The sequence below is a fragment of the Panthera pardus genome, unplaced genomic scaffold, assembly GCF_024362965.1.
Source record: "Panthera pardus isolate Hobbes unplaced genomic scaffold, ASM2436296v1 HiC_scaffold_18, whole genome shotgun sequence".
Taxonomy (NCBI): domain Eukaryota; kingdom Metazoa; phylum Chordata; class Mammalia; order Carnivora; family Felidae; genus Panthera; species Panthera pardus.
Window position 1 is genome coordinate 13,763,565 of NW_026526743.1, and position 21,648 is coordinate 13,785,212.

The 21,648-nt window shown below is 53.5% G+C and overlaps 1 protein-coding gene across 3 annotated transcripts in view; it reads right to left on the bottom strand.

Annotated features, from left to right (window-relative positions):
- AXL (AXL receptor tyrosine kinase) overlaps positions 1–15,507 on the bottom strand; it is a 28,314-nt gene extending 12,807 nt beyond the window's left edge. Inside the window, exons 1-11 of one of the 3 annotated variants that reach the window (XM_019434387.2) lie at positions 14,980–15,507; positions 13,600–13,822; positions 13,159–13,259; positions 12,396–12,572; positions 7,363–7,443; positions 7,107–7,222; positions 3,562–3,772; positions 3,112–3,251; positions 2,293–2,443; positions 2,065–2,091; positions 227–359 (exon numbers count right to left, since the gene is read on the bottom strand). In XM_019434387.2, coding sequence (XP_019289932.1) covers positions 227–359; positions 2,065–2,091; positions 2,293–2,443; positions 3,112–3,251; positions 3,562–3,772; positions 7,107–7,222; positions 7,363–7,443; positions 12,396–12,572; positions 13,159–13,259; positions 13,600–13,822; positions 14,980–15,043 — 1,424 coding nt within the window. In that variant the 5' untranslated portion in view covers positions 15,044–15,507. Of the gene's footprint in view, positions 1–226; positions 360–2,064; positions 2,092–2,292; positions 2,444–3,111; positions 3,252–3,561; positions 3,773–7,106; positions 7,223–7,362; positions 7,444–12,395; positions 12,573–13,158; positions 13,260–13,599; positions 13,823–14,599; positions 14,615–14,979 lie in introns of those variants that run through there. The other 2 variants (XM_053905893.1, XM_019434388.2) reach the window with 2 other exon arrangements.
- Between the last annotated feature and the right edge of the window lie 6,141 nt (positions 15,508–21,648).

Consider the following 21,648-nt stretch of genomic DNA (forward strand, 5'->3'; position numbering starts at 1 on the left):
TCCAACAGTAGTGAAAGTGAACACCACCCTAACCCCAGGCCCTGCCCGCCCTCTCCTCCATCGTTTGCTGAGCTGGTCTTGGATTGCTACCTTCTGCCTCCCCCCTTGTCCTCATTCTGATTCTTGCTAATCTCTCATCCTGTACCAGCCTCCTCATGGTCTCCCCGACTCCAGCCTCTCTGTTCCAATCCACATTAGCCTTCCTACTCATGTAGTTCCAACTCACCCATAGCGGGTCTCCTTCTTCCGTCGGTGGACGAGGAACAGGGCCAAGATGAAGACACAACCAGCGGCCACAACTGCTCCCAGCAGTACATACCACCAGGGCCATGAGAAGGCAGGGGCTGGGGGCTCACTCACTGTCAGGGGGTATGGGACACAGGTCATGGCTGGGGCTCTGGATCCTGCTCCCTGGGACCCAAAGGGGTGATGTTGGAGGGAGACAGATGAGGAAATATCTGATGAGACATGTGGCAGGTAGGTGTGTTCACTTATCCAGGGAGACTGGATTTGGGTGTGAAAAACAGGTGAGCAAGGGAGAGAATGCGTGTAGCATAGGATGGGTGTGGGGGGGGCGTGTGTAAGGAGTGTGAGGTTCACGCATAGATGGCTAAGGAGTAGTCTTGAGGAGTGTGTCCTGATGAAAGTGAAATGCATGTGCAAAGGAAAGGTATGTATATATAGAGCGTCAGGTGGGTGTTGGAGGAGTTTTGGGTATGCGAGTGAAGAGTAGTCAAGGAGTTTTAGATACAATTAGTGAAGAGTGATTTGTAAGGATGTAACTTCGGTGCAAGAGGAGTGTGGGAAGGGCAGGTGAAGAACATGGGATGAGTGAAATGGTGTGCAGAAAGGTGGGAGTAGACGTGTAAGGGATGGGAATGGGTACATGTTAAATGTAGCAGGAGTTTGGTGTGGGTGTGTGCATAGAGTGGGAACAGGTAGGACTGGCAAGGGGCGAGGGAGTAACGTGTAAGGAGAGTTGAAAAGTGTGGACCCAAAGTTTTCCAGCATTTGCAATGTGAGATATATGGTGAGTGTGTAAAAAGCGTGCAGAGTTTGTGAATGCGAAGTGTGGGTGTGATTGGGTTTGAGAGGCATGTGTGAGGAACAAAGGGTTGTAAAGCTATGATTGGGAAAGAAGACTGGGAGGAAAGGAGGCTGTGGAAAGGGTTTGCAAAGAAAGGCAGGAAGGCATGGGAGGAATATTTAAGGATAGTAGGTTGAGTTACAAGAGGTGAGCTGTCATAATGCTAGGAGGGTACAATGGGTGTAGGAGGAGTTTTTGAGAATTGCTGAAGAAATACTCGAGAGGGATGGATTTGAGGGGGATAACTGATCTATCTATCCATCCATCTATCTATTTGCCCACCCACCCATCCCTCCTTCCATCCATCCATCCATCCACCCACCATCTATCCATCTATCCATCCATCCACCCATCCATCCACCCACCATCTATCCATCCATCCATCCATCCATCCACCCACCATCTATCCATCCCTCCATCCATCCACCCACCATCTATCCATCCCTCCATCCATCCATCCCTCCATCCATCCATCCACCCACCATCTATCCATCCATCCACCATCTATTCATCTATCCATCCCTCCCTCCATCCATCCATCCACCCACCATCTATCCATCCATCCACCATCTATTCATCTATCCATCCCTCCCTCCATCCATCCATCCACCCACCATCTATCCATCCATCCACCATCTATTCATCTATCCATCCCTCCCTCCATCCATCCATCCACCCACCATCTATCCATCCATCCACCATCTATTCATCTATCCATCCCTCCCTCCACCCATCCATTCATCCATCCACCCACCCATCTATCCATCCATCCACCCATCTACCATTCATTGAGTACCTACAATGTGTGAGGCCATTCCAGGCAACCCCATCAAGGACCACACAAACCCCAAAAGTAGAGGATTAGAACGAGAAGTTTGAGAAACACGGAAAGCATGTCAAAGAGTATGTGTGTGGTGATGGAGTCCTCACTGGGAGCTGAGGGAAAGAAAGGAGGAGAGAGGGTGCGAAACCCTTACCTAGCAGGTGGATTGGTTGTCCTTGCCCTGTGAGGAGAAAGGACAGAGGGAGGACATGCTCAGAGAAAGCAAGACTGATGTGACATGGGTGAGGCTCTCAGTAAGCTTCCGGGGTAGGAAAAGAGCCTAGATTGGGGCAACACTGAAAGGTACATGGAGCAAGTCAGGGGTATCTGGGCAAGACATGGTCCTTGTGAGTCAGTTGGAGGGGGCTGAGCATGAAGTTACCTGGGCGCCAGGACTCCAGGGGCACAGGGTGGCTCCAGGGTCCATCCCCAGCAGCGGTGTAGGCTGCCACACACACGGTCAGGTTGGGCACAGTCCCATCCCCCTGCAGCTCCAGGATCACCTCTCTCTTTAGCCCTATGTCCATCAGCACCTAGGACATCCAGATGTAGCATCAGGGTAGAGTCCCAGGCCTCCAACTCTTAAGACTGCACCCTTGACCTCAAGTCCTCATCTTTCTCAAAGCCTCCTCCTCACGCCCAGCCCCTCACCCTTTCTCCTCCTACCCTTCATCTCTCACCCCCATCGCCACCTCCATTCTCCATCCCCACACCCAGCCATCAGCTCCACCAGGACTGGGCCTTTGCTTCATTCGCCGCCTGTGCTCAAGTGCTGCCACTGTGTGTGGCACGCAGTACTTCTGCTGAGGGACTGAACCCTCATCTTTCCACCCGTGTTCCCCTATTGCCTCGTAACTCCCCGCTTCCCACTCCATTTCTGCACCCCAGGGTGCTGCTTGTTCCAACACCACTCTTGTGCAAATTAGGAAAAGTCACCCCTTCTTCAAGGCGTTATACAATTATCTGCTATAAAATTGTCACAGTACATCTGTAAGTGTACCGAAACGCTTTTTACAATGATTCGTAAATAGCTATTCCCTGACCCTCCCCTGGACTCCTTTAACTTTCCCAGAAAGTGCTCTCCTAGGTGTAGTGTATCCCATACTACCCAACCTGCACAACTGTCCATGTCCACCCTGTCATCTCCTCCCCCACTCCCTCCCCCCGGCCACTCCGCCCCAGCCCAGCCAACAGCACCCACCTCCGGAGTGTCCTGGCCTCGATAGGCCAGCCGGTACCCTAACAGGGTGCCCTGCAGGGGTGCCCTTGGCTCCCGCCAACGCACGAGGGCTTGGCTCCCATTCCGCATGGCACTAACGTTCTCAGGGGGGCCCAGGGGTACTGGAGGACAGGGAAGAGGGGAAGCTGGCACCCCACCTCTTCCTGCCCCCTTCCCCTGTTCCCAGGAAGCGGGGGCAGGGTGCAAAGGGCATGCATGTGGGCAACTCGTGCAGCCCTCCCATGAGCAGAAGCGCAGGGAAGAGGTCTGGGAGAGATGCCAGTGGGCCGTGCTGAGGAGTCAGGGGGTGGACAGGAAGGACTAAGGCCACATGGGGTGAATGGGTAACAGGAGCTGCTGGGGGTGGCAACGATGTAAGCAAGGTCCAGCAGGGCAGAGAGTGATGTCTGCCCCACACCAGCTCCTTCTTACCTCCCTCCGGTGTCTCCACAGGAAGCCAGTGGGTCCAGGGCGAGGGGCCCTGGCTACTGGTACAGGCCACCCGGATGTGGTAAGGAGTGTGAGGGTGGAGGCCACCCAGCCGAAGTTGGTGAGGGGGGACGGATGCTTGCAAGGTGATAGGTTCTTTGGGGGGGTCTGGCTCTCCCAGCCAGACACCCACCCCATCGTCTGACAGCACAGCCTGGGGAGAGGGAAGGAGCATGAGGACAGGATGGCCACGCAATTAAACGAGGTGGTTACCCAAGTCGATGGTGGTGGTCCTGGTGTGATTACACAGCTTCGCAAGGATGTGTGTGCGTGTGCGTGCGTGTGCATGCGTGTGTGTGTGTGTGTGTGTGTGTGTGTGAGCGCCGTGCTGGTGTAACATGGGCACGTGCATTTGCAAAGCAAGGAGACCACCCGGTTGTACAATGTGGCTCTATCATCACTTGCAGAAGCCACTTCTGGCAAGACTTTCCCTCCCTGAGCCTCAGTTTCCTCATCTGGAAAATGGGGGGCTTAGAGGACCAAATACCTTACAAGACTGCCTAAAGGATGAACATAGGACAAGCTGTACAGAACATGGCAGGTGGTCAGCATCAATAAAGTGACAATGACATTCAACCACGGGCAAAAGTAATGTCCCGCAATAGAAGTCAGAAGAGTGGGCATCTCTGGGGGTTGAAGGATCCTTGCAGGGGGTCGGGGAAGAGTCTGCCTCTCGATTTGGAAGGATGGTGACGTGGGTGAATATTCGTGTTAAACAATCTAGGTTTACACCAAAGATTACGCACGTTATGTATGCTATATCTTAATAAAAAAGAAAAGCCCTTTATAAATCGGAACGCCTTTGACCCTGACCTCAGCCCTCAGTGTGGGTACTGTGTGTATACCCATTTACAGATGAGGACCCTGAGTATTGGAGAGATGGAACCACTTGTCCAAGGTCACCAGCTTGTCACTGACGAAGGTGGGAACTGAACCCCAACCTATCGTGCAAACTTCTGTCCTACTTACGGTGAGAATGTCCATTTAAGAACATCAGTGATAGTCACGGTACTTCCGTTCAGAGAGGCAGTATAGCCTTAGTGCTAGGCGTAGACGCTGGATCTGGGCTTCAAATCCAGCCTCTACCGTTCCCTAGCTCTGTGCCTTAGTTTCCTCATCTGTAAAATGGGAAAACAACAATGGCTTCCTAACTTGCAGGACTGACTGAATTGATGCTTGTAAGCGCTTAGAAGAGGGCCTGTCCACATCGGGTGTTTATTATTATTATTATTATTATTATTATTTTGTGCATGTGTGAGAGGCTGCCTGGCTACCAATGTCAAACTCTGCACACTCTGCACAAAGGCACAGGCTGGGACACTCACCTGGTCCCCAGGAATAGCACGATCAGCATGGCAGAGGCCACAGCTGGGGATTGCATCTGCAGAGCCCTGCCACACAGAACCACAAACCCTCTACAGCCACACAATCACAGCCCCACACCGCAAGGATGCTGCCTCCCGCCCCCCGCAACCGGGGAGCCAGCAGGAGACCTAACCGCTCCTCTACACCGTGTGTCAGAAGGTGTTTACTGCTTTCCGATGTGAACTCAAGATTCTTTGGGTCCAAGTCCTGGCTTGGATATCACTTGCTGTATGACCTAGCATGAGTGTCTTTACTTTTCTGAGTCTCTATTCCTATCTCTGGAAAATGGGCATCCAAGAGTCCCTACCTGGCAGGGTGTGAGGTTTAATGACACAGTGCACGTCAGGGGGTCCGCGCATCATATCAACATCTAACATTTCTTGAGTGCCAACACTGTATCAGGCAACCTGGTCAGTGCAATCCTGGATGAGCTCATTGGCTTTTTACCACCACCCTCTGAGGTCAATTTCTTTTTTCATTCCCATTTTACAGATGAGGACAATGAGGCCCAGAGCGGTTCGGCAGCTTGCCCAAGGTCACACAGACCCCTGTGGGGAGAGGAGATCACCACGAGGCCTGGCCAGATGGTGGGGAGTGGGGTGGGGGGAAGTTGTCCCATGCCTGCTCTCTGACCTGCAGTGACAGATGGGAAGGGGAACCTTCGCTGGGACAAAGGGGACAACAGGGACATGGGTCCAGACAATCAGCCTCCCCGTGCCCACTCACACTTCTCTTTTCCCTGTGACCCTCCCATTCGAACCCTCTAGCCCCAAGCCAGGCGCAGCAGGAAGTGAGCCCTGGAGAGGGAAGAGGGACACACTTCCGCTTTCCTTTGACATTGGACGCATGTGGGTTGGGGGTACAGCAGATGCCTGACCTGGCATTTGAGGTCTCCCAAATGGGCCCTGGCCTCGGGGATTAAATCAGTTTTATCCCTTTTAGCCAATGGGAAGGGCAGATCACTTCCCCTCTCTGGGTCTCAGTTCCTTACCTTGAAAACGGAAAGATTAACAGATTACGTTTCTAGGGTTAAAATGACAAGCAAATGAAATTATGTCCAGGGCACGTAATTACAAGAAAGACAACTCTTATTTAATCACGCGCTGGCTCTGAATAGTCTCTTAGGAGGTGAGGAGGACTGTTTGGGTTTGGGGAGATGAGGGTTCGAATCCCACCTCTGCCACTTCCTGGCTGTGATCTTGGGCAGGTTGTGTAACTACTCTGAGCCTTAGTTTGTTCATCTGGAAAACGGGTGAATCCATAGACCCTACTCCATAAACACGCAAGGGGGTGTGCACAAAGCCTTAACACAAGGCCTGGCACAGAGCTGACACTCCATAAAAGCTGGTCATTGTTAAGTACTGTCACCTGCCATGGCAGGCACTGTCCCACCCTTATTCCAACTTCCAAATCTCAGAGAACTTCAGGCCAGAACTGGGCTCGTACTCAGAGATCTGCATTGGTTTGTTTTTCTTACTGTAGAATAGGAACAACTTTGATGCAGAAGGGCTGGGTCTAGAGCATTTCAGGTTCCAGCAAATGTTCCCTAATCTAGGTCTGGCCCTGCGCTGGGCAATCGTGAGGACTCAGTGGTGACCAAGACAGCTGGGACCGGCCCCCTCCCAGACCTCACTGTCTGGTGGGGAGACACACTCACCCCCAAAACAGTGACACCCCAGAGTGATCAGGGCTGGGATGGGAGATGTACAGGGCTGCGGGCACCTGGAGGTGACAGAGATGGCTCTGGATCACCTGTCTCAGGATTCCCTCTCTGGTCAGAGTCAATATTACTAATACTAAAAAAAGTTAAAGCAGCGGATAGTCTATCGTGCATATCCTATGTTCCAGATACTATGGTAAGTTTGCTACTTGCATTTACTCACTGAATTCTTAAAACAAGCCTATCTGCCCATTTTACAGATGAGAGAACCGAGGTCCAGTGAGATTAAGTCACCGGTCCATGCTCCTGCAGCTGGCCGCTGGTAGAGTCAGGATTTGAACCCAGGACGTCTGGCTTAACTCAAGGCTCTACTGCTGGTCAACACACGAATGGCTGGTAAGGGCTGGTTTCTCAGGAAGAGGATGGGAGCTTATGAGCGGTAGAAGGAGGGCCAAGGTCTCACCTGCAGGGTACAGTGCGTGAGGGGGTAGATGCCGCTCAGGCCTGGGGTCCAAGCCACCTCCAGCTCTGTGGGCTGACGGGAAGCCAGGTGGAGGTTGTGGGGCCTCTGGGGGAGCACTGTGGAGAGATGAGTGGAGGAGCTGACCCTGGGGGGCCTTGGCCCAAAGCTCCCCGCCCTGCCCTCTACCCCAGCTCTGACCTTGGGCCCAGACCTCACACCCTCTGACACCCAGCTCCCCAGCTCCCTTTCCTGTCACCTGTGATTGTGGCTGTGCGGGATGTGGTGACCCCCTTGGCATTGTGGGCTTCACAGGAGAAAGAAGACGTCTTGTTCAAGCCTGGGGAGTCACAGAAGGAAGGGCCCAGTGTCAGAGAGGCCAAGAAGGGGTTCCCGGGCCATGCTGGGCCACCTTCTACCGCCTGACAGGGTCAGTCTAGCCCACATGGGCACCTGCTGCATGGGAGAGAGGGGGGAAGGGCGATGAGTTGGGAATGCAGGCCTCCATCCTCAGATGCAAAGACAAGAACAGGCTGGCGGCCTCAGTCCTGATGCCCTACCACACAGACACACATACATGCAGATACACACAGGGGCACACACACACAGAGACTTACATACCCATACATTCACACACAGAAACACATACTCATACATGCACATATAGACACACAGATACATACACTTATGCACAGAAACACACACACAGACACACACACACACACACACACACACAGTCACATACTGGGACAAACGCGGACACGATCACGCTGAGCCACACAGGCACACGTAGAGGCTTCTATACTGAATGGACACACACTTAAGAAACAGGCCTTCACCGGTGTGTATAAAGGTAATGTTTGCTCACTTATAAGCTCTAAGCTCAGCTCCTACCAAGCCCCCTCCCCCTCCCGCCCTCAGTGGCCTCCCGGTGTTTCTGGAACACAGGCCATCAGACATCAGACACGTTCCCACCTCCTCAGGAACTTTGCATTTCTCTGTTCCCTCCGCTTGGATCAGTCTTCCCACAGATGTGCACGTGGCTCCCTCCTGCCCTCCTTCACATTTGTTACTAGACCCCACCTTCTCAGCCACCCCGCCCCTGGCTGTCTTGTTTAGAGCTGGGAGCTCACCGTCCATTATCTAGCCACTCCACTGCTTTACTTTTCCTCTGGTTCTTCTCATCACAACATACTTTACCTATTACCTTGTCTTGCTTAGTGTCTACTCCACTACGTCAACTCCAGGAGGGCAGGGGTTTCTGTTTTTCCCCCAGCTGTATGCCCCAGGGCATACAATGGCCTTGCACACAACAGGTGCTCTGTAAATGCTTGTCGAACGAATGGATGAATTTATGTGGATGCCTTTATGTACGTACTAATGAACGTTGTGGGGCGTGTCTGTAGAAATGCCAGCGTGTGTAATTCTATGGGTGAGTTAATACGTGTCTTGGATAACTTTCTGGGTGTCTGGGGGTGGACTGCCTCCCCTCCCCAGTGTGGTGCAGGTGGGGACACAGGCAGACATGCACACACATGCACACATGCACCAAGACAAGTACAGAGACAAACAAGAGGCGCAGACACACAAACACAAAAATACACAGATTCACACACGAGGAAATATAGACACACACACAGTGTCTGGGTGACAGGATGTAAGAGGACCAGGTCTTGAGTCTGTCAGGGTGACCGCAGGTCTGTGTGTGCCTGTGGATGTCGTATACCTGTGTGTGTATCTCCTGCCTGTTCTGCGTGCGTGAGCCGGCGTTCTCACCACCACCATCTACCCGCAGACACAAAGTTTCCTTTTCTCAGTCGGCACAGGGAGTGGAATGAGGGAAAGTCGGCAGCCGGGGCCCGGAAGGGGGTTGGGCAGGGAAGCTCCTCAGCGCCGCTGCCCAGGCGGCAGCTCCCAGCCAAGGTCAGGTGCCCGGCCGCAGCCCCCGCCGGCGGGGGAAGGGCAGGACAGCCCCGGGCCGACTGCCGGAGGGGGCGGGGAGCCTGGGTCCGGTCCAGCCACCTGGCACGTGGGGGCCCGCCAGGGTCACCGCGCGGGGGCTGGCGCTGCCCACCGGAGGAGCCCTGGGGCAAGAAGAGTTCTGGAGCCTGGTCCTGTTCCGACCGCAGCATTCCTGCCCCCGCGTGAGTCACGGGGCGCCCCCCCCCCCTCCCGCTCTGGAACTTCCGGCGGCCCGGTGGGGGGCGCGCGGCCCAGGATCCCCCTTCCTCGGCGTCAACGCGCGCGCACCTTGAGGACTAAGAGAGCAGGGATGGAGGGGCCTGGGACCCCCTCTCCTCTAGCGGGCTGAACTTCCTCGACTGGAGCAGGCCCACTCCAGATGTGCTTTCCAGATGCACTGTGCACTGTCCCTCGCCCTCTCCGCTCCCGCTCCTCCTCCCCCCCCCCCCACGCCCGCGCTTTTTCCGAGGGAATCAGAGGCATGGAAGGAGAGGGGGCACGCCCTGAGTCAGATCAAGGGACAGACTCACACAAACGGACAAAATTCCTTACAGCACCCCCCCCCCCCAACCACGCAGACACAATGAATCATACTTAACACACGGGGGCCGTTACTGGCACAAAAACAGAAAACCCGGCTCTGGCTAAGCTACACAGAGGGCTGATGCTGTCGCAAACACGCCGTGACACAAATATACACTCAGTGACTTGTGTGTATATACACAGGGACTGACATTGATGCACTTTATAAAGAGACACACATACATCCACAGACATAAACGTACAACACAACAAACACCTAGCAACACAAGACAACATCCAGCCAGGCTGAAACTGAATTGAAATACACACACCAAGCAACAAACGTACACTGAAGTTGAAGTGGGCCCACGAATACATACCAGGACGTAGTGAGGTGAATGTTGACTTGCTTGCAAACAAACACAGCCAATCCTTCAAACACAGCTGGACACTCAGGTTGCTTCAGACGCATTTCAGACACAGACTATACAAAAACACACGCTTGCATAGACACACAGGACTGACGCAGACACACAAGCTGCCCTGTGCACATAGATGGCTCAGACCTACATATACCCTAAGTTTATCTACCAAGAGAAAAGCGGGGCTGGGGTTGATACGCAGGGAGACAGGACAGAAGTAGAAGGGTGTTGTTACTGCCTGCTGTGAATCTTTCTCTTCCTCTCACACATGTATGTGCGTGCACGCACACACAGATGTCCATGTGACGGTCCCATGCCAACACACTCACCCTGTGACATATACATAGAAACCACAAAGACATCCTGTGGACACGGACAGCCACAGTCCGTGGAAACACTGAAGAAGCACCAGGTTGTCCACTGATACATCCTGAGTCCACAAGGAAACAGATGCCCCCCCCCCCCCCACACACACACGTGCATTGGCAGCCCCTGAGAAACTTACAAAGACATACTCTAAAGACCCAAACATACAGTGGGGGAGACACCCAAGCTGACAGAAGGATACCTAGTGACAAACACACACACACACTGAAACACCCATAGACACTGGCCCTCCCTGGGGCACTTGGGTGGCTCAGTTGGTTAAGCGTCCGACTTCGGCTCAGGTCATGATCTCACGGTTCGGTACGTGAGTGCCTGCTTCAGATCCTCTGTCCCCCTTTCCCTCTGCCCTTCCTCCCCCCTCTCAAAAATAAATAAATAAAGCATTAAAAAAAAGAAGCTGGAGCGCCTGGGTGGCTCAGTCTTTTGAGCATCCGACTTCGGCTCAGGTCATGATCTCACAGCTGGTGAGTTCGAGCCCCGTGTCGGGCGCTGTGCTGACAGCTCAGAGCCTGGAGCCTGCTTCGGATCCTGTGTCTCCCTCTCTCTGCCCCTAACCCACTCACATTCAGTCTCTGTCTCTCTCAAAAATAAATAAACATTAAAAAAATTTTAAAAAAGGAAAGAAGCTGGCCCTCCCTAAAGCACATCCTCATACGAAGAGGTTGATGCTGACAGATGCACTGAGGCACAGATCCAGAGGGACATGGATACATACACACCCGGACCTCACACACACACTGAGACACACACACAGACACCCTCCCCATAGAGCTCTACCATACACCGATACACACACACACACACACACACACACACACACACGGATCCTCTCGCGCCTGTGGGGCGGGGGGGGGGCACCCATTTCTCCTTCCTGGGATGGAGTGGAGGACCTATACCCCCTCCCTCCCCATCTCCGGGGTCCTGCCAGGCTGACTCAGGCCCCAGAGCCATGGGCCTGAGTCACCCTTTTAGGGGCTGGCATCCTCACCACCTCTTCCTTGTACACTCAGGGCCCCCGGAATGTTGAGAATGTGGACACCTCCCTCTACCTCCGGAGACCCTTCAGAGTCTCCTCCCCACCCCCATCCCAGAGGATTCAGGCAGCAGGTGGGGGGGTGTGTGCCAGAAGCTGATGCCTTCCAGGGTCCAACTGCCTCCCTCTGACTGATCCTCAGCCCTCTGTGTTCCTCTATCTCTCCTTCGTTAGTGAGGGCGAAACCTCTGTGTCCAGGGGCCCTAGCTCTGCCTCTGACTGCTCTGTGATCCCAAGCTAGGTCCTGCCCCATCTATGTGGTGCAGAAGAGGATGGTCACCCTGAGGCTAAGAGAGTTTCTACTGTCACTCAGACCTCCCTGTCCAGTCTCTCCATCTTGGGTTACCTCTGTGGTCTGTCCCTTCCCGTGTCTCTTGTTCTCTCTCTCTCTCTTTGTAACTGTCTTTCTCCCTCTTCCACTTTCTCCTCCTCTCTCGGCTTTTGGCTCTGTCCCCCCAGTGAAACTCTTCAGCTACTGAGGTGGGCAGGGTGGGGGAGGTGGAGAAGAGGAGGGCATGGTCGATTCCAGTGCCCTGCTTGGGGGCAAGCGCTGACAAAGGGGCATCAGCCCCCCCCCCCCCACACACACACACATTTGGGCCATGGAACAGCTCAGAGGAAACCCAGGACAAAGAATTCTATTCAGACAGGCTGGGGTGACGAGACAGAAGGACAGGGAGACAGACACACACACATAGAGAAGCAGAAAGAGAGAAACAGAGAGAGCTGGAAGGCAGAGAGACAGAAAGGGACAGAGAGAGCACACAGAGAGAAATGTGGGGATATGTAGGGACAGAGACGCAGAGGCAGAGAGACTCAGAGGAGAGAAGCAGGGACAGAAAGAGCCAGACAGTGAAGGATAGAGGGACAGGCAGACACACGTGAAGAGGCATGAAGGGCTCCCTTGCTCCCCACCTCCATCCTGCCTGGCCCTCCGTGCTGAGCTGGCCGCGTCCCCAGACTTACCTCGGATGCGCAGTGTATGTTGGGGGCCACGGCCCATGACTGGAGTCAGGGGGACAGCATCCTGGAGCCAGAGTAGGTCCACGGGCTCTGGGGGTCCCTGGGCCCAGCAGCTCAGGTTGAAGGGGGTATTGGCGGCCATGGTCCTGTCCTCCGGCTCCTCCAGGAAGTAAGGCAGGCCTAGGGAGTGGTAGTGGATGCTGAGGTCCCTCTGAGCCCCCCAGGTGTCTGACTCACCGCTAGGATAGGGCAGGCTTCAGATGCTTTGACCCCTGTGTCTGATCCCTCAGGACACCCATACTTCCTCCCGATGCCTGACTCCTCATGTCTCTACCCCCAGAACACGTGATCCCAGTATCTGACTCCCCCACCAGTGTCTGAACTCCAGGACTCCTGAGTCCCTTACGTCTCTTTTCCAAAATGTCTGGCTCCCAGTCCTATTTTATCAACGAGGAAAGTGAGGCCCCCAGGGGTGGAGGAGAGGGTTCAGTGGCACCTCTGGTCCCTTAGCTGATCCCCAGAATGTCCTACCCCGACCATGTCTGACCCCAGGACATGCCACAACCCCCAAGATGCCTTCTACCCCAAGACATGTAATCTCACCCAGTCCTGCCCCCAGTAATTTAGAGACTTCCCAGCTTCCCGACCCCTAACAGTCTCTGACATTCCTAGGCTGCGAGTCCCCCGGGGGACACCCTGAATTCCCCAGCACCCTCTAATCACTCAGGCTTCCTGCCCTCCCATGACCTCTGAGCCCAGGGCTCACCCTCCAGCCCAACATAGCCAGGCTGGGACAGGAAGGTCTTTCCTTCCAGGTTCACGGCACACTGGTACCACCCCGCGTCCGAGAGCTGCAGGGATGAGATTCTAACAGGGCAAGAGGAGAGACAGAAAGGCTCAGGGTCAGAGCTGCATACTGGGAGAATTGAAAGAAGGGGTCTGGACTGGAAACTCTTCGGGGTTAAGAAGTGGGTACTATTATTAACTCATTTTACAGAAGAGGAAAGTGAAACCCAGGGTTACATCACATGCTCGAAGCCACATAGCCAGCGAGTGGCCACACTGGGGTTCCAGCTCGGGGGGTCTCCTGCCCATAACCTTTCACCTGCCATGCGATGGAGGTCCGGGGGGTGGGGGGGAACAGGGGTCAGGAGGCATGCGGTTGGTCAGAGTGGGGCTGGGGGGGTGGGAGGGGGAGGCTGAGCACCTGAGTTGGCTGACCACTTTCCATTCATCCTCCCCGTCTTCGCCCAGGGGCACCTGCATCTGGGTACTGTCTGCCAGCTCTAACACCTGTCCATCCCGAAGCCAGGTCACCTCAGGGGGCTCCCCCTGAACCTTGAGCTCACACCGAAGGGTCCCCACAAGTCCCCGGGCACCGGTGATGTTCCTTGGACTCTCCACGAAAGGGTCTGCCTCAGCCTGTGTGCCTGCAAGGAGATGGGCAAAAGTTAGCTCAGGAACCCCTACTTTCCTCCCAGCCTGCCAGGCCCTTAGGCCCACATAGTTGTAAAGTGACCTCAGCAGGGGGGGTGGGGTGGAGGGTGGAGGCTTTGGGGGAGGATGGGAGCCTTCCCAGGAGACTGGGGTCCGGCCTCCATCCTTCCTACAGGGGCCCCCATCCTACGTCTGTTGGGAAGTAGGCCGGGGATCTGGCAGCCTCCCACGCCCTGGACTGCCCAACAGGGCCAGCCCCGGCCCCCGCTGCCCTCCCTTAGGGTCTCTAGAGACCTGAAGGATTGGGCTGGTGGATGGTGGGGAAGAAAAAGAGGTGGGGAGGGAGAGAAGAGAGAGAGAGAGAGAGAGTAACAGGGAAGGAGAGACAGAGACGGAGAGAAGCCAGACAAAGTCAGGCATGAGGAGTCGGAGACAGCAGGGAACGGAGACTGGAGGAGAGACACAGAAAATAAGCGATGAGGAAAGAGACACCCCTGAGAGGGGAAAAAAAGTTGGGGGGAGAGACACAGAGGGAAACAGACAGAGAGACGACATCATAGAGACACTTAGAAAATAGGGAGAGATGAAGACAGAGACCAGGACAGAGGAATGAAGCCCCCCAGAGATGGTGGAGGTGAAGCTAGAGCCAGAGACCCCTGGCCCAGAGATGGAGTGGACTGTGATGGGGTAAGGACAAGTGGGGGGTGACAGTGGCGAGGGTTTTCCTGAGAGCTCCGGAGCCCTCCTCATCCCACTGCTTGACTTAGTACTCCTTTCTGGAAGATTCCTTCCGGGGCAGCCCCCAGCTGAGGTCCTCTCCCCAGGGCCCCCAAGTTAAGTCCAGCTCCACTCCTGCCCCCAGTTTCTCTGTCTGTCCGTCTCCCTCTGTGTCCATGTCTTTCCGTCTCTGACCCTCCCAGTTTCTGTTTCTTACCCTGTTCCTCTCTGAGCCCCTTTCTCCCCACCCCCCCACCCCCGGCCTTTCTCCGTTAGTGTCTGTGTCTCCCTGTCTCCCTGTCTGTTGTCCCGAAGACACTTCTCCAGCGGGCCCAGACTCCCCCAACACCTGCCATAGGCCCCCCCCCAACTCCGCTCCCTCCTGCCCCAGCCCAGCCACGCTGGCCTTCCCCCACAGGCCCCTAGCACTCACCCTTGGGGGCCACGCACCCCCAGCAGCACAGCGCCCAGCACCAGGCCAGCAGGACCCTGCCCATCCTCGGGGCACCACTCCAACGATGCCAAACTTTCCTCAGAAGTTGCCGGGCACGCCGTGGGGGTGGGGGCAGGGCCGGGCTGTCCCCAGCCCTCCCCCCAGCTCTGGGCTCCCCGGATTTGGCACTGCCCGCCTGCCACGGAGGGCCCCTTGCCGGCTCTGCTCAGCGGCCGCCTCCCCTGCTCCCCTGCCTCCTACTCTCCCTCCCAGACTTCGGGCAACCCTTTCCCCGCCCCTGGCTCCCCCTCTGCCTCCGCCCACAGGACGGAGCCCAGGGGGCCACCTGGGCTTGGAGGGGTTAACCCGGGGAGGAGAGGACCAGCCCTGTCTTAAAGGGGCCCCCGGAGCAGAGCGAGGCTGAGGAGGGGGAAGGGGCCCCGATGGATGGACCCCTAATCCTGGGCCAGCGAGGCAGAGAGGCTAAGCTCGTTATCCTGGCTCTGGGCGATGTCCCTCTGGACTCTCTCAGTGTCTGGTAAACATTCCTCCAGAACTCCACTCCCCTCTCAGCCTATGCGACTCCCCTCTGCCCTGCCTCCACCCCCACCCCCAGCCCAGCCCCAGCCCCAGCCAGACACTCCCCCTCGCTCTCGCAGCGCCGCTGATGAGGACACACACACACTCAGATGTCATCCACACACAGAGGCTGGGACAGCAGGGGACAAGCAGGGGCACGTTGCTGGCCCACGGACCCACTCAGACAAGCCGGGTCAGGAACTCTGTTTCTGCAGAAACTCAGAAACCAGGAACGGGAAGACGCGGCTCAGTGGGCATCCCCTGGATAGACTCGGGCAGACATGGATCCTTGTAACAAAAAAAGACCCATGTGGGCGCAGAAACAGGACGCCAGCGTATGGGCACTCACAGGGGTGCCCGAAGATGTGGGTTGGAGTCTCAGCTCTACCTTTAACTGTGTGACCTTGCCATTGACTCCCCCCACCCCCACAGCCTCTGTTTGTCCATCTATAAGATGGGACTAAGAATAGGCAGGCCTGGGTGGCTCAGTGGGTTGAGTGTCCGACTTCAGCTCAGGTCATGGTCTCACACTCCATGAGTTCGAGCCCCGCATCGGGCTCTGTGCTGACAGCTCAGAGCCTGGAGCCTGCTTTGGATTCTGTGTCTCCTCTCTCTGTTCTTCCCCCCACCCCGCCTCACTCTGTGTGTGTCTCTCTCTCTCAGAAATAAATAAAGATTTTAAAAAATTCTTAAAGAATAGAACCCATTTGGTAGGCTAGAGGGAGGATATGTGAGGTCAGTGCGTGTACGGTTCTTCTTCACACGTGGTAACACAGCTGACAAGGTGCCCTTGAGTTTTTGCATCTCATCTGTTGGTCTCTCGCCTTGCTGTCTCCCTCTGGTGGGACTGTGCATCCTGGCGCCTGTGTGTTGATTCAACTGATTGTCCGTTTCTGTGCCCCTCTGTGTTGTGTACGTGGGCGGGGGGGGGGGGGGGGGGGTTGGTCTCTGCAAGCCTGGGTGTCTATGCAGGAGGGGGCTGGGTATTCATCTCTGTGTGTACCAGTAGGCTCCTCCCCATCCCCATCGTCTAGCCCCATCCTTCCCCACAGGGCTATGCCCTGGTTTCCTCCTTGGCCTTCTTGCCTCCCCATGGCCAGAGGGTTGTTTCTGCAACTCAGCTCTCACCCTGTCCCTCTCCTGCTTAACTGTGACCCACCACTGTGCTGGGGCTGAGCTCTCAGCCCCTCAGCCTGACACTTAGGGCTCTTCACCAGAGGCTTCCCTGAGCTGTCTCCTGTGTGTCCCATCTCAGTGATGGAGTCAGCATCCATCCTGCCACCAAGGCCAGACCCTCAGGGTCCTCTTGGACAACGCCCCCCCCCCCCGCCCCTTCCCTGCAGTAAGTGACTAACTCCCCATGCAGGATGGAGGAGCTTCATAAACCTCTCTCCCACCTGGTGCTGCTGTCCTCCCCTTGACCTCACCACGGTTCAGCCTGGCCTCCTCCGTGGTCTCCCAGCCACCACCACTGTCCCTCCTTCTAACCTGTAGACAGCGACACAAGACAAATGTTTCTCAATCCCGAATCAGATATTTCTCCTTCTTTGCCCCAGACCTTCCAAGATGAAATCTCAAACTGCTGACTGCATGTTCCTTCCTGTCTACCTAGCCTCCCATTCCTGTCCCCAGGCTTCTCTCCCTGCTCTGCGGCCTTGTCCTTATCACCTGCACACCCACCAGTCCCATGTCAGTCATCCCCCCTCAATTATGACTCTGCCGGCTCTTCCTGGTCTAATCTAGGTCTCCTGTTGTCCACTCTCAACACTTCTGTCCTTTTTGTTGGCAATACAGCATGGGCCATCATGATATATTCATTGGCACATATATATTATGTGTCTGATGTCTGTCTCCTCCTGCTGCTCTGTGGGCTTTGAAAGGACAGGGACTGGGTATATCTTGGTCACCACTGCATCCATACCACCCTATAAAAGGCCTGCTATAAAGGGGCCAATTAATTATTGTGGCTTTTTTTTGGGGGGGGGGGGGTACAAATTTTGTGCAAAGGTTTGCCCACTTGTTTAAATACTTGTTTAAATACACTGGGAGAGGGGTGCCTGGGTGGCTCAGTCAGTTAAGCATCTGACTCTTGATTTCAGCTCAGGTCATGATCTCATGGTTCATGAGTTTGAGCCCCGAATCAGCCTCTGTGCTGACAGTGCAGACCCTGCTTGGGATTCTCTCTCTTAATATAAATAAACTTTAAAAACAAAGGTTTAAATACACTGGGCGAGGGGTGCCCGGGAGGCTCAGTCGGTTAAGTGTCTGACTTTGGCTCAGGTCATCATCTCATAGTTCTTGGGTTTGAGCCCTGAATCAAGCTTTGTGCTGACAGTTCGGAGCCTGAAGCCTGCTTCACATTCTGTGTCTCTCTCTCTCTCTGCCTCTCCCCCATTCACACCTCTGTCTGTCTCTGTCTCTCAAAAATAAATAAACATAAAAATAAATAAACACGCTGGGGGACCCTGCACACCTAGAGTTCTGTGCACCTGGCTGTGTGCATGGCCAACTGGAATCTGTGTTTGCTCACTCAAGAACTATTTGCCGAGCACCTACTACGTGCTTGCAATTTACTTCCAAATGCATTTAAAAAATGAAATGGACGGGTGGACAGAAATGTTCCGTGTGCCGGAGGCTGGGGATTCCACAGCGAGGGAGACAAATGTCTGCCCTCATGGAGTTCATATTCCAAGGCGAAGAGAGACAACAACCAGGTAAAGGTTTATCAGGGTGCATTATGGGCAACGGAGAAACACAAAGCAGGGGAGGGAATACCAAGGAGTGAGAGTGCCATTAAAAAAATTTTTGGGGGGGCGCCTGGGTGGCTCAGTCAGTTGAGCTTTCGACTCAGGTCATGATCTCACGGTTCGTGGGTTCGAGCCTCACATTGGGCTCTGTGCTGACAGTGTGGAGACTGCTTGGGATTCTCTCCCTTTCCCCCTCTTTCTGTCCCTCCCCCACTTGCATGCGCACATTCTCTCTCTCTCCCTCAAAACAAATAAACTTAAAAAAAAAAAAACACCACAGGGTGGTCAGGGGAGGCCCCTCTGAGGATGTGATTGAGATCTGAAGTTAATTAGCGAGTGAGTCATGAAGAAAGGGCATTGGAGGCAGAGCGGACAGCCAGTACAAAGGTCTGGAGGCAAGCATGTGAAGAACTTCAAGGAGGAGACCCGCGTGTCTGGAATGGACGATAAGGTCAAGGAGGACCTTGGCCAAGGGAGGAGGACATACGACATTACTTTCAAGGGCCCAATGTAGTGATTCAATATTTGTGTCTATTTAGAAATGATCACCTCAGTAAGTCTAATCAACATCTGTCACCACAGATACTAATTTTTCTTAATCTTGTGATGAGAACTTTTTTTTTTTTGAGATTTATATTTTGAAGTAATTTTGGCACGAGCACAGGGCTCGAAATTACAACCCCAAGATCAAGAGTCGCGTGCTCTATTGATTGAGCCAGCCGGGCACCTCCTATTATTATTACTTTTTTCTTTTCACATTTTATGTTTATTTATTTTTGAGAGAGACAGAGAGACAGATAGCGAGGGGGGTGCGCAGAGAGAGAGGGAGACACAGAATCCGAAACAGGCTCCGGGCTCTGAGCTGTCAGCACAGAGCCCGACATGGGGCTCGAACTCGTGAACTGCGAGATCATGACCTGAGCCTAAGTTGGAGGCTTAACCGACTGAACCACCCAGGCGCCCCTCTTTTCACATTTTCTGTATCCATTCGTCTGCTGAGGGGCAGTAGGGTTGTTTCTGTTTTGGCTACTGTAAATAATGCTTCCATGAGCACGGGAGTGCAGATAACTCTTGGAGACACTGGTTTTGTTTCCTTTGGATATATACCCAGAAGTAGGATTGCAGGGTCATATGGTATTTCTATTTTTAATTTTTTGAGAAACTTCCATACTGCTTATCATTATAGCGATCCCAACGTGTATTCCCACCAACAGCACAGAAGAGTTCTCCACTGGGGGGCTGGGGGGTGGGCTTTGAGCAGAGAGGGACCTGGTTTGATCTTTTTGGTTCTTTTTTATTATTTTTTAACGTTAATTTATTTTGAGAGAGAGAGAGAGAGAGAGAGAGAGAGAGAGAGCACCAGCGGGGAAGGGGCAGAGGAGGGGGACAGAAGATCCAAGGTGGGCTCTGTGCTGACAGCAGCCAGCCTGATGCGGGGCTCGAACTCCCAAACTGTGAGATCATGACCTGAACCAAAGTCAGAAGGTCAACCGACTGAGCCACCCAGGTTCCCCTGGTTTGATCTCTGTGCCCCTTGGGATTCTCCTCACTCTCTGCCCTTCCCCCACTCATGTTTGCTCTCTGTCTCAAAAATAAATAAACTTACAAAAAAAAAAAAAAAAAAAAGGATCGCTCTAAGACCAATAAGTGAAAGGTTGATAGGAAACTTCTTAAGAGAGAGATCAGGACCTGGCCGCGGTACATGGGGCCATGGATTACTGCGACATGATGTACCAGGAAGGGCCCCAGCACCTCCAGTGGGGAGCTCTTGCCAGAATGAGCCCAAATCTGGCCGAATTCCCATCTTACAGGAAATTCCTGGAGGAGAAAGACATCTCGAGTGCCCCCACAAAGATGTTTTCAGTCAAATCCAGGATGTGAAACCTTGCACACGGCAAGTGACCTAAGTTTCTTTAAAAAACAAGCAGATGTACACATGTTGAGGGGTGGCTATAGATCTCAAAGACCAGAGATGTTCAAATGGGATCCTTGTTTGAACAAACTGAACTATAAAGGACCCTTAGGAGGCCATCAGGGAAAGGTGAATATGGAGACCACAGAATTGGTAATTGTGAGAAGGGGTGAAATGGGTGTTTGTTGGGACTTTTTTTTTTAAATTTCTTTTTATTTATGTTGAGAGAGAGAGAGAGAGGAAGAGAGAGAATCCCAAGCAGGGATTTTATGCTTGTCCGCGCAGAGCCCAGTTTGGGGCTGGATCCCTTGAACCGTGGGACTAGGACCTGAGCCTAAATCAAAAGTAGGATCCTTGACTGACGGAGCCACTCAGGCACCCCTGTTGGGACTTTAAAACAGTAAAATTGAGGGGCGACTGGGTGGCTCCGTCGGTTGAGCGTCCGACTTCGGCTCAGGTCATGATCTCACAGTCCGTGAGTTCAAGCCCCGCGTCGGGCTCTGTGCTGACAGCTCAGAGCCTGGAGCCCGTTTCAGATTCTGTGTCTCCCTCTCTCTCTGATCCTCCCCCGTTCATGCTCTGTCTCTCTCTGTCTCAAAAATAAATAAACGTTAAAAAAAATTAAAAAAAAAAGTAAAATTGAAAGGGGGGAATTATTGCTTAGTAGTAAAGGGTCCCTTGGGGGGGATAATAAAAATTTTTGAATATAGTGGTGATGGTTACACAACACTGTGAATATATTTAATGCCACTGACTTAAACACTTATGAATGGTTAAATGATAAATGTTATATGTATTTTACCATAAACACACACAAAACTGAAGACCACACTAATTCTACATTTTCACTTTGGGTCCAATAATTTTTTTTTTTTTTTTTACAGTTTATTTATTTTTGAGAGAGACAGAGAGAGCGTGAGTAGGGGAGGGGCAAAGAGAGAATCCCAAGGAGGCTCCATGCCGCCAACACAGAGTCCGACGTGGGGCTCAAACTCACAGAACCCTGAGATCATGACCTGAGCCGAAACCAAGAGTCGGATGCCTAACTGACTGAGCCATCCAGGTGCTCCTTCTTCTTCCTTTTTTTTTTTTTTTTAAATAAATGTTTATTTTTGACAGAGAGAGAGTGCGCACGTGTTTTCTATTTCTCTCAAAATAAATAAACTTTAGGTTTGGCTTAAAAAAAGAAATAAAAATAAAATCTTAGTTGTAACCGAGTGATAGCAGAAATAAAACTAGGACACCTGGGTGGCTCAGTCGGTTAAGCGTCTGACTCTTGATTTCGGCTCAGGTCATGATCTAATGGTCCCTGAGTTCAAGCCCCACATCCGGCTCTGCGCTGACAGTGGGGGGCCTGCTTGGGATTCTCTCCCTCCCCCTCTCTGCCCCTACCCTACTCATGTGTGCTCTCTCTCCCTCAAACAATAAATA